This window comes from Aythya ferina (genome assembly GCF_964211825.1).
Source record: "Aythya ferina genome assembly, chromosome: 6".
NCBI classification, from domain to species: domain Eukaryota; kingdom Metazoa; phylum Chordata; class Aves; order Anseriformes; family Anatidae; genus Aythya; species Aythya ferina.
In genome coordinates this window covers 10805416-10824749 of record NC_140303.1, presented here as the reverse complement: position 1 = coordinate 10824749, position 19334 = coordinate 10805416, and the positions used below count along the sequence as shown (strand labels likewise).

At 41.8% G+C, this 19334-nt stretch overlaps 1 protein-coding gene across 1 annotated transcript in view; it reads left to right on the top strand.

Annotated features, from left to right (window-relative positions):
• Positions 1-19334, top strand: part of BARD1 (BRCA1 associated RING domain 1) — a 43851-nt gene that overhangs the window by 14488 nt on the left and 10029 nt on the right. The window contains exons 5-9 of the mRNA XM_084524427.1: positions 5439-5519; positions 6198-6370; positions 13920-14028; positions 15505-15640; positions 16597-16689. Of these exons, the coding sequence (XP_084380553.1) occupies positions 5439-5519; positions 6198-6370; positions 13920-14028; positions 15505-15640; positions 16597-16689 (592 nt within the window). The remainder of the gene's footprint in view (positions 1-5438; positions 5520-6197; positions 6371-13919; positions 14029-15504; positions 15641-16596; positions 16690-19334) is intronic.

Here is a 19334-nt window from a genome sequence, read left to right as displayed (position 1 = left end):
GGTAATATGGATGAGGAGACGTGAGGACTGGGCCTTTCCAGAGAACTACTCATGATGGGGTTTGCTAATTTTTACTTTGCACAGCAGTGAATAGGTAATAGTGGCTCATCACCACGAATCTGCTGGGAGCATATGCCAATTGCAAGAAAACCTCTTACTGCATGCAAGTATCTTCATTATAAGCCGTGTGTTGCTAGATTGCTAGGTGCAGGAGCCTTGCTATTACACGTAACAAGTGCTAGGGCTGATGAATGTGTTCTCAAAGAAGCTGCTCTTGAAAATACTGGGTTTTATCCTGTATGTATATTCCCATTGTGCCTTTAAAAATAGCCCTGTCAGATCTTTGGTTTCCAGAAGTTTTTCTGTATTTCTCTTCCAGTTGTGTTACAGGTGGATTTTTCTCCTTGTTTTCACAGCCAGCAATATTTTTCCCTGTGTGTAGTGAGAAACAGTCTTAGAACAGCCACCCTGTCCCCACAGTGAAACAGTCTTATTCTCTAGGACTCAATTAATTAGAAAAATAAATATCTGTACCATTTTCATTAGCTGTTAGGGTCTAATACTCTGAATGTAACGAAAGCTCATCAACTTTTTTCTTCCTTAAAAGATAATTAACAACGCTATGGGGCATTAAAATTAAGTGTATTGTGCTGTTTCAACCAGTTCTGAGGGATTGTCCCCATTTGCTACTCTTACCCTAGTGAGAAGCTCAGCGAAACCAGAATGGTTCTCGAGAAAGATTCCAGCATGGGTGAGCTCCACGCAGTTACCCTAATAACTTGAAATAAACGCCTCTCTTCCCACAGCAGACAGCAGTCGTGTTCATCTTCCTCCATGGTCATTAAAGGTAAAAACTTCCAATTAGTAAGGATGCAAAACGTGACCTCCTGCACTCCTAATATTCTAAGCTGGTGGGAAGTTGTCCCCATCAGCCCTTCCCTATAACAGTGTTTTTTTTCCCCCGATAAAATAATGAGTTGTTCGCAGTGCCAGCTCTTACACATGTGACAATTAATTGCAGCACAGTGTGATTTAGCTAGTTAGTACAGAGTCTTAAATTTAGTGCAGAAATCAATTTTTTTGTACTTTGGTACAGCATTTCAGGTCTTGGTGCTGGCTGCCTTTCTTCTGCCCAGCCCAAGTGGGGTCGCTGGGTCTGGGCAGGGAGGAATAGGGAGGGAAGAGGGCACCAGAGTGGCTGGGAGAAGGTTTTGGCTTTTGTTTCCAGCCAGAAGGACCAGTTGTGGTTGCCTCCTGCTCCAGGAGCCCTTTAGATCTGGCAGCTCTGGCTGGGAGGGATTTCAGGAGGCTTCACCCGTGGTCAGCCCGCACTGCTGGACCCTTCATATCCATTATACTTAGCGCTGCAATAACTATTAGGTAATTCCTTGCGAGCCTGGGAGGCCGTTCTTCCTTTTTATTGCTTTGTTACTGGCTGTGTCACAGCACATCGGAGCGCGAAGGGAGGTGTCGTGAGCATCGGCTGGGATCCTTTTCCAGGTATCGCTGCCCGAGCCAGCTGTGCAATCCCTTGCTTTTGGTACCAGCCACGCACACATCTCACACGTGGGTATGTAAACGTGGTGCCAATTATTTCAAAGTGCTACTGGCACAGTTCTGACCAAACGGCTCCCAGGAGCAGGGCCAGTGACAGTGGGCTGAAGTTTGGTTCAGTGATGAGCTGCCTCACGGGGTCTGGTGTCAGCCAGGCATCCTCGGCTGCCCAGGAGATCTCATTTGGAGAGGTTCTTGCAGGGAAAGCTCTTGGAGAGATGCTCCGCTTTTGGTAGACAGTCACTTGTATATTTTTAGGGACCTAAGGGGTGTATAGGACAGCAGCAGCCTGTTGCTGACTTCTGTTTTTCCACCTGGAGCAGCCAGTAGATGTTGTTGGGTTTGTATTTTCTTAGATCAGTTTTTGCCTTCCCAGTCTGATTCTTACTTCTGTTTTTTCAGCTGATGATGATGATTAGTGCAGCTTTTTTGAGCTTATCAAGGGCGTTTCAGAATGTTTCAGGTTCTCAGGTACCCAGCTGCACTTGGAGGATGCCAGCTGCGTGTCTCAAGGATGTTCCAGGCTCCCAGGCCAGCAGACATCTTCCTCTCAGTATCTTTCCTCTTATAACCAGATTGCCTTTACGGTTGCTCCCGTCATGGATAGAGAAATAATTTCTCTAAATCTGAGGTGAGAAGCTCCCTGTTTCCTGGAAACAGTCGGAGCATTCACAATTACTCTGTAATTCACTTTTTGTCCTCTTTAACCACTTAGCGTGAGCTGTAAATAACCTAGTTTTCCTCCTGCTGTGCCATATCCTAACAAGCAAATGTATTTGGGTTTGAAAGGAGTTTTTTCTCATTTGTTTGACCTAAAGCTTGAAGTTTCTCGTTTACCTTTGCAAACACAGGGAGAAGCACTCGGTTGATGTGGTGCAGCTTTTTAGCTGCCTTCATCTACTGCTCTAATTCTTTGGGTCTCTTCTTTGAGCTGGTACAATATTTTCAGGAACTTAATTTAAAGGTGACTTTTGGGGAACAAAACCTGGTCCAAGCCGCGTTTCCTGGACTTCTGCCATCAGCATCTGCAGGAGCTGGACTCTCCCTGGGAGGGGGCGTGCTTTTAAAGCTGTGTAAACACCTTTCTCTGTGCAGATTAATGCCACGCTGTCTTCTAGACCTGCCAACAGATGGCCCCACTGCCTTTCCAGCTTCTGAGATTTTCAGAGCTCCCTTAAGCTGGAGCAGAGGAAGAGCCAACCCGCTGCGTTGTCTTGTTGTCACTGTGCATAAGGTTGGTTACGAGCTTCAAATGTCCTTTGCTTTACTGCTTCCAAGCAAATAATTCTACATTCTGCGGTGGTTCCAGCCTCTTCAGAAGCTGGTTGTAATCCTTCATCGATAATGAGATTTAAAAACAAGAACTGTTCCAGATAGCATTCTTCTACGTGGTGTTTGTCCTCTGGACAACTTTAGAAGAAGCAGCATCTCCAGTTGTTTCCACTCTTGCTACGGACTGCCAAGACAAGCCCTTAGGCTCCTCTTACTGCTATCTGGTGTTGTTAGGGCTCTGACTTGTCTTGCTGGGATAAGGAAACTCACGGGAGCATGGACAAAATCCATTTCAATATTAGTCGGAGCATAATTTTAGGAAGCATTTTTGAACTGGATATCTCAAAGCGATAGCTGGGGATTGGTGGAGTCTTTTCTGCTTTCCTGCTTGGGGAGGAAAGAAGTCTGGTATGTTGGCATTTGCAGCTGGGACTTAGCCCTCCTGGGTGCTTATCCTCTCGCGTTTAAAATTGTGCAAAACACGGACTGACTTCACACATGCAAGAAATTCTGCCAACTTTGATAGACCTGGTCAGCGTGCCAAGGGGTCACTGCTACTCTTGGGATCGCCGTCAGGTGCCGGTGACCCTCCTTGCTGGCAGGGCTCTAACACGAAGCAGATCTGCTAAGGATCTGCTTCTTGAAATTGCCTGCCTGGTTTTTAGCTAAATACTCACGATATAATATCCAACTGGAGAGCTTCTTAGGGGACGAAGGCAGGTCCTCCTAGCATATGGCATAGATGTGAGTTTAACACTTAATTTCTGGCTGTGTTTCTTTTAATTTTGAGGCTCTGAACGATGTTCTTAACGTGCCACTTGTAATCCTGATGGGCTGCACTGAGAGCTTCCCATCCCTGCTGCCCCTCTGGTTGTGCAGTGCCACTTGTGGAGAGCAGCTTCAATTTCCACCCGAGGCAGTGACAGATTTTTCTTCTGTAACAGCAAAATGCCAGTCTCCTAATTTTGTCTTAGACCTGGTTTTCGTTCTGCAGATGCTGTACTGTTGTCCACGCCAGCGACGCTTCCTTTGATAAAACTCCAGTGATGCTTTACAAATCAACATTTACATTGCTCTTCTGAAAAGCTCTGATACGCCAGTGCCCACACAAATTATTAGCTATGCTTCCTGCTCTAAAGGAGTACTGTTGAAATGTCAAACCCTTGCCGAACGTGTTTGCAAACTTAACTTTAAATGATAAGCTCAGATCTCGCTTATTATAGATAATTGTATCTTCTCTCTGTAGGAGAAGATCTGATGCTGATCACTGTCTTAGCTGCTTCTGAATAACTATCGAGACTTGATGCGTGTCTGTTACCTTGCAACCATAAAGTACTCTAGCAGCAGCACACGCTTTAATTGCTCTGAAATGTAGTGTTTTGCTGGGACATCCAGGCTGTGAATATAATGCACGAGGCTTCCCTCATGTGTTAATTTGCTTGACAGTTTAAAGCCAGCTTTTTTTTTGGTGAATTTGGAGTTTACATTTGTTGCTTGCTGGATTTATTTCTGTTGAGCAGAGTTTGATGACTTAATATTTTCTCTAAGGAGCGCAGATTAAAGCTATTCTATTTATCAGCCGTGTTTCTTGGTAACAAAAAATGGGATTAAATTTATGTTTGTTGTATTTAAGGTTTAATTTATTATTTTCTCCCTTCTCTCTAAGGTATGCTGTGGAATAACAGGGATTCCTTGACTTGCCACTGCATGAGGGCACAGAACTCTGTATTACGGAATGAACTCTTTTCTTGCTTTGAGACCTGCACTGCAGAGATTTCCTTGCCTCAGCTTCTGCAGGAGGCTTCTCCTTGCCTATTTATAGTTGCACCTGTACACGATCCAATCTTATCGCTAACTTTGTTTTCTGCTTGCCTTTAGGAACATCAAAGCCTCACATTCACAAATTCTCCCCAGTTGCTTCCTTCATCTTATTTCTGCTTGGCCTCTTTCCTTTTTCTATAATCTCTGCATCAGTTTCTTGTATTTTCCACATACATTTTCTTGCTTATAGTAAAACCTGAATGTGGCATTTTTTTTTTTCCAAAAATCAAACGAAAACCGTTTTTTAGAGTAACTGTCAGAGAAAGTTTCTGGAAGATTCACCGTGGGTAGTAATTTTAGTGTAAAATAGAAATCCTTTTTCTTTTGACTTGTGGGGAAAAATTTCTAGCAGCTCGTCAGGCTTATTAATCTATTTTATCTATGCATTTTCTAGACAGTTATTTAGATATAAAAGACAAAACATCCAGTTGGAATGAGAAGCAACTTCTGAATAAACCTTCCTGATCTTAACCTTGCAGTCAATTCTAGTGTGTGGATAGTAATCAGCACAAACCTGCCCATTTCAGTATTCTGAGTTCGGACTCTTATGCACCTGATTTTTAGTTTTAAAATATTTGTGTGAAGTAACTAGGTGCTTTTAAATGAGCAGCAATGAGAAATAGTGGTTCCAAACCAGTTGAGGTTTTGTTACCCTGACAGTTTCCAAATGGAAGACTTACACCATTGTGTTTTTATTGCAGGTAGACTGAGACAGAGACAACAGTTCTGCATCTTCCAGTTCTGTATCATCCTTACCTTTTAATGATAACCATTATTTCTTAATTTTGCAGGGTGACCTAGGAGCTGTTGAACAGCTGCTGAAAAACGGGGCAGATCCCAATGTTAAGGACAATGCTGGCTGGACACCGCTGGTGAGTTGTAGACATCTTGCCATCTGTCCCTCTCTCCCTTTTAATTCCCTCCCTACTCTCATATTTTGCTTCCCTTTATACACACTTACCTGACAAAGAATTGTGCAAGGTGGAGAAATGATAAAGTGTAAAACCTTATTATTAGCAACTATTGATCTGCCAAATCCACCTCTCCTTTGCTAGGTTAGAACGTGCCAACAAATCTGTCTGAGATTCTGCAAATGCAGAAAATGCAACTATGCTAACTACAAAAGGATCAATTGTAGATAATTTTAGATGTTTTATGGGTTCTTGATGCCCTTGGTGTTTTCCTTTATGATTTAGGAAATATATGAAGTGGTTGAATGAAAAAGTATTGCATACTTGAATTAAAGTAAATAAGTTTTTTTCGGTGATGACTTCTTTCTCTCCCAAGGAGTACTTTTGAGTGAGTCTGTAAGCAGGGAGGCTTTGTTCTCTCTGGTCTAATTTGCACACAGTTGGCCTTTGTTCAGCTCCTCTCTAGGCTTGCTGTTAGTGCCAGGTTTCAAGGTTAATTCATGTCGGGAACGTAATACAGAATCCTTGCCTTGTCTTCCCTGGCCTTCTGCTGAGAGGTGTCTGAATGCGAGGTACCTGCTCTGAACTGTGTTCTGCTTGAGTTTGCTTTCCTTACTGCTCGTGGCCTTCCCCTCCTAGCACGAGGCGTGTAACCACGGGCACAAAGAGGTGGTGGAGCTGCTGCTGCAACACAAAGCACTGGTGAACACCACGGGCTATCAGAACGACTCGCCCCTGCACGATGCTGTCAAGAACGGGCACGTGAGCATTGCTGAGCTGCTGCTTCTGCACGGGGCCTCCCGCGATGCAGTGTAAGTAGACGTGAAAAGTTACTTTAGCTGGGGCACCATCTGCAGCCTCTAGGGTGTGTGTTAAGTAAATAAGAAGCAAAGCTAGTAATAGATGTGATTATTAGAAGTGGTGGCGGTGGTGTAAAATGCGTGTTCTGTTATGCTTGTATCCCCCTTTTCAAGGTAGGTGTTTCCATTTGAACTTTGTCTGAAGCTTTTCTGAGAATGTCATAAGTAGCTGGAGAATTGGAGACCAAAGTAGGAAAGTAACAAAACATATTTACCCAATTTTCACCCTTTTCTGTTGGCATCTTGTTACAGCTACTGTCAGATACGGGATACTGAACTATATGAGCTTTGAACTGCTACAGCTGTTTTTCTCTTTTACTTTCCTTACACTACGTGCTAGCAGAATGTGTTTCAGTCCAGTCTCTTTTAACTTGTTAAGTGGCATAGACAAACTGAGGTTTGTGAAGATTTTTTTCTTCTTTTTTTTTTTTTTTTGTCATTTCAAAGCACTAATCCTTGGTACGCTTCCTAATTCCTAAAAGGCTTAGGCACATTCTCAGTGAATCTGTGTTGATATTCCTGCTGAAGATTTTGGCATTTATGTATAGGAAGTGCTAAAGTGTATGTTAGGTAAGGAATAACCCTGCAAACTCTTATTATATCAGGTGCTAAATGTAGTTTTAGGTGTTGTAGTGTTGCTGTTATGCCAGGAGCTTTATATATTAAAAATTGAGTCTAACACATGTCAATAGGGGTGTGTGTGTATAAAGTAACAAGACAGGATGAAGTCTTGCATGACATGAATTTCCTTGCCAGGAGCATAAAGGAACATAAACACGTTCAGCTTAATCACTTCAACTCACAATATTCACTCTCAAAGATCGCAGAACTGAGGTGTTCTGAGGAAAAGCGCAGGGTTTGCAAAAACAATCCTGGTCTTGAAAACATGGGAGTTGGAGAAGAGAAGGGAAAAACCCCACACAAAATAAACCACCAAAGCTGTGAACAAGTAAAACAAGGTTCAGTTGTTCATCTTCGCTTTGTTCTTGAACAACAAAGACCACCACATTACGCCTTAAGCTGACAACTTCAGAAACTCATTTTCAAACCACTTGAGTATTAGCCTCCAGTTGGGTGGTGCTTCCCACTTGTCTGCCTGGTGTTTGAAAGTGCAGCACAGACACCAGCTTTGCAGGCTTTTGACAGGACTTACGCATGGAGGATTGGCGTGGCAGAGACTCCAAATGCCAGCAGCGGGCTTTTCAGCTCTCATCTTAGCCTTAGCCTCTACCGCATGTGCTTAGACAAACTGAGATGAAGCCGAGCCTATTTCAGCTCATTCTGCATTAGCAAACATGACCTTCTATTGAAACAGGAGCTTTTTAATCATGGACAGAAAGATTTATGTAAATCTTAAATTCTAGCTTGGCTTTTCCTGGATATAGGTAATATTTAGTTGTGTATTAAAACAGCGTGACACAGGGTAGGTCACAGCTTGCAACTAGCTGCTGCTTGCAGTACTTTTAAGCATCACAAATGGCTTCTTACCCACTTCTAAATATGCAGTGTTCTTGACTTAATCTCCAGGGTGCTTGGAATCTCTACCATGTGGTGTTTATAAATATATATATTTATGTTTTTTTTCTTAAAATCTTTTGGGGAACATGTCTAGTCTTCCTTGATCTGTTTCATTCCTTTGGCAAAAATCCAGTCCGCCCTCCTCTGGAAAAAGTGAGGCCTCCAGATCTTCTGTAGAAGATTCTCTCTCCCTTGCTGAAGTGTTACTGTGCATGTTCCTACTGTAGTGATGAGGTGAGGATGCTTCTTCCATTTTACAGAGAGCATGAGAGACATAAAGAGGAAGAGATCTAAAAGTGAAATGTTCAGGCTTGAATAGTAACGTTTTACTGACCTCTTTCAAATGTTATCAAGAAACAATATAAATAAGAACAACATGGCTGAGCCTTCTGAAAATGTTTTATGCCTCCCTGTTTGACAGAGCCCTGCTAGTTTTCAACAAATTGGGCTCTGATCCTTGCCAGGACCATGACTTTGCAAATCTTTTTCCTGCCAGTGACTCTGGAAGGTATAGTACTAATTAAACAGTGGTTGGATTTGTCTAGGTAAGTGGATTTGAAACCTCTTCAGTATAGAAATTTTTTTTTCCCTAGTGGATGCAGGAATCCTTATAATGAAGTCGCAACTCTGACAAGAAGCTTGCTTTTCTTCAGAGTGTTTTCCTGGATCCCTGAGACCTGCAGACCACAGCTGTAAAAACAGGAGGCGATAACAGGGTGATCGCTGCAGATAATGCAAATATTGGTCTTTTGGGGATGATTAGTTATAACTGCCCTCTTTGTACTTCATATAGGGTTTAACGATTTCCATGTTCTGACTGTAGGATCTTTAAAGTGGAAGTTGAGCAGTGATGAGCAGAACTTGCAGGCGCTCTCAAACATTTGTTTTACTTAGGAGTGTAATTGAGGAGTGCCTTAACTTTAAAGGCATGCAGTCTGTAAGCTAGGACTATCCCAAACAAATTTTGCTGAACTACTAAATCTTTGCATTAAGTCTTTTTATGAAGTTCATTTTGGTCGTTGCGTGGACTCCCCAGGTGCTCGGTAAGCTAACTTTCAGCCCAGGAGAGGGCCCTCTTTACCCTAGCATATTATAGTGATTCATTACCTTGCAGGGGAGGGGAGGGGGAACATTTGAGTATTTCACTGTGGTTACTCTCTTTCTTTAGCTAACCTGAGTAAATTGTGAGCATGATAAATGTATTCAGATGTTATCTGGGATATATAACATCAAACTCCCCACAAGTGGCTGATGTCTTGCAGCTGTTTTGACCGTAGAAATAACTCAGTTGTGTTTTAATGTCCCCCGTGTGCTGGGGAGTTAATCTATTGGAATAAAAGCAAAGCTTATGTTAAATAGCCTGCTTAGAGCAGTAGTTTTGAATTTTACTGTGATGCTTGATTGTGCAAGATAAAATATTATTGTAAAGTTGGATGGTGTTTAACTGCAGGCCTCAAGGCAGGTAAGATCTACTGGGCTGTAGAGGGATGTAAGATTTGCCTGGGAGCAAACACAGCTGCTTTTCCATGAGCCTCAATTCATGAAGCACACAGATAGCAGCACAAGCCTAGCCATCAGAGAGCTGAGGCTTTGCTACTTCAGATTTAGGTGGCCAGGTTTGCAGACACATCCAGAGCATCTCATTCTGAATGTACCTCAGTCCAGTCTCTTCCTCTCCCTTGTATATTAATATGAGAAGGAACCATATCATATGGAGCAGCTGCGTGTCTTTTGGACTAAGAGAAAACAGGTGAGAGGTACACTTCTTTCCAGAAAGCTATCCTAGGATTTCAGTGTTCCTTGGCAAAATAACTTTTTGGAAATCTGTAAGGTTTAGTAGTTGTGGCACTTCATTTACCAGTCGAAGTTTTCACTGACTGGGAAAGACATGAACTGCAAATGAAAAATATTATATGGACCAGTGGACCTATTAATTGTCCCGCTGGTCTAGTTAATTTTTGTAAGTTAATCTCCTACACATAGCTAATTTATATTTTTATAGCTTTTTTCATGTGCTCACTCTCTCAACTTCTGTCTTTTTTCCTTGCTTCACAGCAAGCCAAGTGATTTGAAAAATTAGATCTGTGCATTTGCAATTTCACAGTACTTCCTAAATGCTTTCACTCAAATGGGCTATCTTGCCAGTTCTTCATGCACAATAAGTTTAGCATTAGTAAAAACTGTTGTTGCCCTATTTTTTAAGATGTTAGCTGTCTTTGAATAGTTGAATCTGATTCTCAATAAGCCTGTGGGAGTGCTTAGGGATAGACTGCAGTCCCCAATTATGAATGGCAGAGAGGTAAAAGCTATTAAAACCTGAGAGTAATTCCAGGAGCTGTTGGACCCATGACACATAACTTTGCATTTTCTTGGTCAGGACAGTGCAGGGACTTCACTGGCTACGTGCAAGATTGGAGCCTCCTGCTGAGAGCAGGTTAATTGGAAACCCTAGCCCTGTTTGGGTGCGTAAGATGGGCTTTCTGGCTACATGACTTCATTTTTCCTTTTGTCAGAATCAAAATTTTTTGCTAATTTACCTACTCAGATGTGAATGCTGACATGGGAGACCAAAACTGATCAGATTTCCCCATGGGGATTGGTGTTTTTGGGGCTGTGCTGGCACCTGGCTGCAGGACTTCCCTTCAGTACTGAGCTCTCCTCTGGGGCTGGGATAAAGCCTGGGCTTTGCTCGGCTGTGGAACAGCAAATAATATTTGGTGTCAAAGTGTAGCAGCTAAAAACTCATGATTACGAAGTATTACATAGTGATTGCTTGCTTGTGGTCACTTGTTTCCTGAAAGCTTCCTGAAACATTTAGAAGGTAACTCGCCTTTCTTTTTGACTACAGCAATTCAGCTCTGTGGACTTTCCGGCTAAGACTTCAGCAGTGTTGCACCTTGAACCGAATCCCATTTTTAAAGCTTCTCATAGAAAGTTCTTTGATCTGTCAGTCCTTAAGATATCACCTGTCATCTCAACTAAGTCATGCTCAGCAACTGATATTGAGTTGCTCTTCGTTGGGCTCCTCTTTGTTCTCAGCACAGATATCCCACTCTTTGATGGGAATTTGTTCTAGCCCTGAGAGCCCTCTGCTGACTATTTGCTGCCTTGATGAGTGACTAATAAGAGAATGTTTGCATCAAAGGATACATCTGACCCTTGAATGTTTAAATCAACTTATAGGAAGCTCGCTTACACTCTGGTAGAAAGAAGTATGCCTTGGAGACCTTGTATTCTGGCATAAGCACCAGAGGTGTTTATTTCTGTCTTAGAGACACAATTGGCCCTCTTCCCTCTGAGGGTGAGACTCATCCTGCTCAGCGGCCACATGGACTGGACCCATTCTCAACAAACCCAGACCTAGATTAGGGAGAGATAAGCAGTTACTGATACTTGTAGGAAAAAAAAAAAAAGCTGTTTCTGTGACAGAATGGACCTATTGTGTTTGCCACTCGCTTTTACTTCACGAATTGGATCAATTTTTTACTCCTGAACAAGGTGGAGGGTCTCATTCTTCAGCTTGGTGTTGAATAAAGACAGATTTGAGCACATCTTTTTTGCCAAACCTGCTCATAGGTTTAAGAACCAACGTATGTTCCTACCATATTAAAAAGGGTTCCTTAGGTACATCAGTAATGGTACCAGCTGAACAGAGAGCTATTTTCTTTCTGTTTATGATCATTTTTTGGGTGGTTAGTGGGTGCCGAAGTAAAAAAGAACAATGTTTTTTGTCCTCTATGAACAGGAGGCACGGATTAAAACAATACCATACTTGAAATCTGTTGTCTGGATGTGTTCCTCATCTTAGTTTTATTTTGTAAAAGAACTTCTCACTTTTCGGCTCCCCTTTCTTCTCTTTCTTTAAGGTCAGCAAGCTGCTTTGATACAGATATCCACAACACTTAAGCCCATTGCTTGGGCTGTTGTGCATTTTTTTCAGGTGTGATCTCACAGGCTTGTCACGGTGCACTTTAACCGTGTGACCTTAACATCCTGTGACCAGCCGGTAGTTCTTTGCTGCAAAGTGACAGGACAGCATTCTGCAGTGCTCTGGTAAGAAGAGATTAAAATGTTCTGAAACCTGGGAAGGGAGAGATGAAGAAACAGTTAAGTGAATAGAAGGAGAGTAGCTTGGGCTCCTGGTTGTGCAGTTTAATTAGCAAAACATGTTTGTTGAATGTTAACATGTATATTTAATTGCGTTGGCCTGAAGGTAAGCATTCATGAAGTGCTTTTTCAGTGGTCAAGGATCTTACTGTAACTTTAGGGGGGGGACACCCCCAAATTTCTCCAGCTAACATGCCGTGGTTTCTTTTCCCTCCCACTTTTTTCCCAGTGGAAGGTCAGCCATCTAGCCTAAAGATGACTTCAGCGTACGTGCCGCTGTTGTTTCTCTGGAAGCATTGTTCAGAGGAGCTGTCCTACAGCAGTCTGAGTGGAATGTGACCCTTATTTAAAGAAAAGGCAAAAGCTATCCTGATGATGCATGGCAAAGCAGGAACAGCATGACAATATTTAATGGGCTACAACTCCCAGGCCTGGGCTGAGCTTTAACCAATTATCTTTTAGTCTGCAGAATTTGTATTAGGCTGGCTCTTTGCTCATTATTAACACCGGAGAGCTCAACTTTGGCAATGATGTGAAAGGAGAAATTGTAAAATACCAGAATCTCCTGTGTGGGATTTGAGTGGATTGTAGTGTTCCCAAGAGCTTCTGTTAGCAAGCCGTGCTCAGCCAGGAGCACAGAAAGGAGCTGGGGTCAGACCCAGCTCTTAGCTGTGCACTGGCCAAAGCCCCCCAGCTGAGTCAGGGTGGAGACTTCAATGATCTGAGCTTCTGTTGGGGCTGCCTTGGGTTACGGCCCTACGTGGGATTCCCTGTAAATCCTCCTGGATTCTCACTCTGCATGGGAACACGTGGCTCGCTGAGAGCCAGCACTTCAAAGATGCAGCAGTTTGCTGACCTCTTTAAATGTTTCATCATTTGATGATGAAACTTGCCAGGTTTCAGGTACCAAGCCGGGGCTTTGTTCTTGTGACAAGCTTCCCCTTCATAATGAGCTCTTCTTGTGCCTTTTAAGAGCCAGAGCTACATGAGGTGGGGAGAAGAGGATCAGCTAGAATAGGCATTATTCCCGCAAAGGGCAAAGCAAGCAGGATAGCTCCCAGAAGTGCTGACAGAGGATTGCTTGTTAACAACAGTTACACTGGTTTCATACTTTCCTCTGCTTGCTACTGTCCTGCAGCTGCAACGTCATGTGAAGAGGAGATGGAAGCCGTGCCTGTGCTTGGTGTTGTGTTTATAGCAAATCGTGTCTGTCTGAGTGATGGTAGAAGAATGTGGGAGGGAAGGGGTCTTGAAGCATGTCTAATAACCGAGATGCCACGCAGGATGGATAGTTTTCAACAAAATTACCAAACCAAGTCAAATTTGAATGAATTGGCTGTAATGTGTTCTGTGGACCAGCATGCTAAGGAAAATAAGGTGCTTACTCAAATTCTGGAAGTAGGAGGGAGTTCCAGCTCCCAAGAAGAATGCAGATAGCTTTTCCCATAAAAGCGTAACTGCATCAAGCTCCAGTGTTTAGCACAGTTGGAAGAATCTTCTGATATTTCTTTGATGGCAAAGGGGTAAGCCAAAAATGCGCTTTCTTCATTTCGTGATGCCAATGAGAAGATTAAAGCTGAAATTTCTGGGTCTTGTGGATGGTATCAATGCATCTCTAAAGAGTGTAACAAGGACTGTGGTTTACTTAACACAGTGCTCTGAACGCCCCTTATTCCTCAGCTGAATGCAGCAGCTTGTAATTCAGTATCCATCTGTCTTGGATGCAGTTCTTATTTGAAGCTTTGTGTTTTTTTTAGCTGAAATTACATATTAATAAGAAAGTGGTGGTGGGGAAGCTACCCAGCTAATGTGCCCAGTTAGTTAAGAATCAAGTCACATTTTATTTACTTAAACCCATCTGTGCTTGTTTTGCCAGTAATATATTTGGTCTGCGGCCTGTGGACTATGCAGAGAGTGAAAAGATGAAGTCTGTGCTAATGTTACCAGTGAAGAATGAATCATTTTCACTTAGCCAGCTGTCTGAGGTAAGTGTTTGGTGTGGTAGGTTTTTTTACTTAAAAAACCAAACAAACAAACAAATAAAACACCTAAGTTTATGCTGTAAGTGATGAAGGCTTGGTCCTGGGTAGATTATTTAAGTCCCTGCCTTTACAGGGGGATTTAAAATAGGTTGGGGACCTTGTTTAGTATTTCCAGCCTACATGTAGGACACTTACAAGCTGTGGTATTTGGCATTATAGTAGCTGTATCTGGGAAAGCAAAAGGTATTTCTTGCAGTGGGGTTTCATTGTAGAAGAATAAATACAGTTATTCCTGAACTGTTGTTGATTGAACTTCGCTGTTAGTATTTTTCTGCATATTTAAATTTGCTCTATTTGCCAAACTGCCTGAAAACAGTGGTGGTCCTTGCTCCACCTGCTTTTCTTGCATTGTTTCAATATTGTCACTTGTCCAGCAATGAAGGTATCAGCTCAGTAGCTGAAAACAGCTTTGGGGGTATCATTTTTGTTTTTCTTTTTTTTTTTTATTTTTAATTTTGCCAAAGACTTCTATGGATTTGTGACCAAAAGCAAGTTGTCTAGACTTATCATTATGAAATGCTTTGTGCTCCCTAATGAAATGTGATTAAACTGAGCTGGCGTACACAAGCAGTCCTAATCTACTTCAGGGAGTACAGCCTGCTATGATCCCACCCCACTGAGGTAGTAAAATGTCTGTTGACCAAAAGAAAACTGTTGCAGCTACATCAACAAAAGTATGACTGCAGCAAATGCAAGACAATACAGCTCTTCTGTCACAAGCTAAACAGATTTTGCATTGGCTTTGGAATGAGTGTGTGCCCAGTGGAAGGTTACCACCAGCTCATATGGAGGACTTGATCCAAAACCCGAGGCTTTAGGGTACCTGGGTCTCAAAGGTATGTACTATGGGATCTGGGAGTACATACCAAGACCCAGGAGCTGAAGTATCACACCCTTATCAGCATGAAACTTGATCAATCATCATCATTTGAATTAATCTGAATTAAACTTAACCATTCATTATTCCCACAGTAATGTATTAGGGACTTCTCAGTAAAAGAAAATGCAGATGTTAATTATACAGGTAACTCACACTTCCCTACAAGAAGGAGATTTTATTATTTTATTGGGAAATGTTTCTCTTCCTTCAACGCTGAAGTCAGCAGGGCTGTTTACATAATGTTCAACCAGCTAAATGTGCACACAGCAGTCTTCTCAAAAAAAAAAAAAAAAAAAAAAAAGGCTGATGCACAAGCCGGTTTTGTTAACTTCCATAAACTAAATAAAGCACCTCTAACATCAAGCTTTTTTCTCTGGAACTGTTTTTTTATAGCGATTTAATTATGGACACTGTCCACTAAGCCTGCCATGAATTGTTTTTCAGAATGCTTACTCTTCATTAAATAAAGCTGCCAAGCAAGTTAGTTGCTTTCTTTGTTCCCAAACACTCAGCTTACATAGGATTTTCTCTTCATGCAGTCACAGAGCACAAGCCAGGCAAGAGATGGGCCTCTTGGCATACTGGGGAGCAGTCTTAGTTCAGAGCAACAGAAACTGCTGAACAAGCTAGTGACAGTCCTGAAGGCTCGAAGGTGCACCGAATTTAACAGCACAGGTATGTAGTTATGCTGAAATGTCTCTGTCCAAATGTGATAAATGATTACAGTTCTGCACTTTATCCATGGATCCTGGCTGCAACAATTCTTTTTATCATTATTAAATTACTGCAGTTATAGCAGTAGTTGAATAATGGTGTGGTGTGTTGCATGTAAACACATTAAGCCTTTGTGGTTCCTGGGGCAGGAGACTTCTTGGGGAGCCACAGTCTGACAAGATACTGCCTGTTATTTAAAATCCGTAAATCTTGCTCAGAGACCTCTTCTCTTTACACTTCTTAGCATCATTAAGTTCTCTGCTCATATTGAGACATCCTGAAAGCTTTTTACCTTCTAGAAGCCTTATGTAAATGGTGCCTCTTGGCAGTGTATCACTGACAGTTGACAACTTTCTGCGAATGTGCTACCTTCCTTCAGATTTTGGTGTTCTTTATTAAGGTGATGAAGCTGAATTACTGGGTTCACTTCCTTCTTTTTTGGGGTGTTAATCCTTCCTATTAAGTTTTCTTTGGAGTGATGCTTCTGTTTGTGAAGGAAATGCTAAGGTAATTTTTCCCCTGCATCCCTTCACACCCTGAATACTGCTCCTGAGCTGAGTTGAGTTCTGTTAGCTGTGTGTTAAAACAGTGAGATCCCACAGTAAGATCCTTGTCAGAGTCAGATAATTTTAAAAGGATTGATGAAAACACCCCATAAACCTGAGCCTTCTTCAAAGATCTAAGTGTTAGCTTAGAGCTGTAAAAATGTGACTTCCCTTTTGCACAGCAAGAACATGTTGAAACCCACAAAACCTGTAATAGCACTTCTACATATTTGTAGCTTAGTCTCAAAAATCACAACCACTCTTTCCAGTACAAATAAATTCCAGCTTATTCTTAAATAGTAACTGATTGCTTTTCAGGCATGGTTCTGATTTTTGTGCTTTTATTTCTCCTGGTGTAATCTTTTTTCCTAGTAACTCATCTTGTTATCCCTGACGTTCCGATGCCAAGCACCGTCAAATGTATGATGGCTGTTCTGACTGGGTGTTGGGTCCTCAAGTTTGACTGTAAGTATTAAGTATATGGAGTTCTTTTTAAAAATGGAATGGTGGATAAAATTCTTTTCCAACAACTTCCCTAATAGCACCCAATGCCACACGGAGATAACATTATGTTGACACGTAACAGAATCTCACGGCATGGTTGAGGTTGAAAGGGACCCCTAGAGCTCATCTGGTCCAACGCCCTGCTCAAGCAGGGAACCCCTGCAAGCAGCTTGCCCAGGGCTCTGTCCCAGTGGGTTTTGAAAAGAACAGCTCCTTGTCAGAAGTGGGATTCGAACCCACGCCTCCAGAGGAGACTGCGACCTGAACGCAGCGCCTTAGACCGCTCGGCCATCCTGACAGTGCACGCTCACCCCAGCTTAACAGAAAGTGTGAGGTTTTGGGGTTGCAAGCTCCTGAATGAGGAGATTTTTGTTAAATTCAATTACTTTTTCCTTGGTAAGTGTGTGCATTGCAGTACCAGGTACATCGAGTTGGTCAAAGCAGCAGTGGGGAATGAACTTGTTCAGTGCTACCTTAAGGGTGATTTTGAAGATCCTGGAGAAATACCCTGAAAGAGTAGGGAAGGAATCTATCAAATTCCTGAATTTCTTACGAGCAGCTTGCATTGAAATTGATAGGAAATTTTTGCTTCAGATAAATGATCAAAGCCTGTAGGAAGGTAAGGTTTTGCCTGTTTATATAAAAACTGAGATCTTTTGAGAGTTAGAATTTATAACCAAAGGTTTGCAGTCAGCTGATTTCAGCCTCTCTTTGTACTTTTTTATATTGGTTGAGAAAGTTACCAGGCTCCTTGCCTCTGCAGGTAGGAGCTACCAGGGATAGCTCTCTTCTAACAGCACACACAAATCACATTACTTTTTTTTGTTTCTGTACATATGAGCTGTGCAGATGAATGTTCTTCCACTACGACAGTAACCTCCAAGGAAAGATGTTTTGCACAGTATCCCCTTAGCATGCAAGTTGTCTTTGTGTTGTCTGTCATGTAATCCATCATTAGTTTTTATAGAGCGCGTGCTTTGCTATATGGCTGTGCCGCGGAGTTAGACCTTGAGTTCTGGTTCTTATAATTTCTAATGTACTTGTTAGTATCGGCTTTCAGTGGAGTTGTAAAAGCCATCTTCTTCCCCTTGACCTTCGTGGCTAAGTCCTTTTAGCTAATAACCACACAACAAATGAGTTAATTATCCATGGAAAACTCATAGACAAATTTCATTCCAGTTTTTTACTGTGTGACTAAACAGAGTGTGAGGATTCTTTAACGGTTTGAATTTTCCACATTCGCTAATGTTTTCGAAAGCACTGCTTAATGCTTCAAAAGGTGCAGAGTAGCCTTTCAAATAAGGCACATCATCAGACTCTGAACGTTGGACTTCTTTTAGTGTTCATTTGGCTTCCTGATAGATTTGTTCCATGATGTTTTAAAGGGTCTGCTGAATCTGTGTACTCTCGGGTGTTTTCTGCAATGCCTACAGTAGCTTCTCTTTGGAGCCTTAAGCGTTTGCAAAAGGAAAACAGTGTTGTTTTTTACTGTGACTTTTGCAAAATAGCAGTAACTTCTTCCAACACGGAGAAAAACTGTTTATGCTTAAGCAGATGGGTTTAATAGCCTCCAGATGCTCTGCTGATAGCAAAGGGGTGGGAATGCAGCAGGAAACTCAAAGGCTTCGAGGCGATTTTTGGGTTGGGTAACTGGAAAAGGGTGTGTTCAGGTCATCTGGAACAGTATCCTGTTTAAGACTGAAAAACTTTCGTGTGGTGAATCACTTTGATGCAGGTTATTGGCTTCACTTGGTTCAGGAGGTCTGCATACCTACACTGTATGCATTAGGGTTGTTTTCCTTTACTTTTATCTTCTTGCTAGTCAGTTGCTTGGAAAAGTAATGTTGCTGGTAAAGGTATGTAGCTTTCTTCAGCTCAGTAGTAGGGAGATTAAATTAATGAGACCTGAGTTTAAATCTTTGTGGAAGAACTTTATTTTTAGAAGTGTGATTAAAAAAAAAAATAGATTAGCGTGGGGGTTATTTAGTGAATATTTTCATATTTTTTGTTTGCAGCTGAGTTTTGTTTTGTGGCGTTAGAGTACTGATTAGTACAATCCCGACTGCTAATGCTCCCAGCTTAGTAAGCAACATACTACTTAAAAGCGAGTGATTCTCCTCCCTAGTGGGAAGTGTTAGTAATAACTCATGGGGTCTGATGCAGCTAAGTGCCTATAATTAACAGCACTACTCCATCTGTTCCCACCAGTCTGTTATTAGTCTTCTTCAGAGTCATTACAAGTTAAAGATTGTTATAACAAATAATGGGACTCCTGCTGATGGAACATTTGTCTAAGGAAAGGAGGTCTTTGCTTTTCTTCTTCATAACTTTCTCTCTTTATTTATCATGGCTTTTTGACTTCTGTTTGGATAACTCACAAGAGATGCAAATAAACTTCCAAAAGTGTATGTGTACTCGGGCTTACTTCTTTCATAGCCACTGCAAATAAATTGGAGGTGTTCTTTATATTTCGGTGTTCCAAACTGCACACTTAAAGTAAATTCTAAATTCGTGTTCAAAAACAACATTGAATTATTTGAAAAACAAAGCTCAGTGTAGCCCTTAATGAAATGCTGACTATCATAACAGTAAGGTTTTTTTTTCTT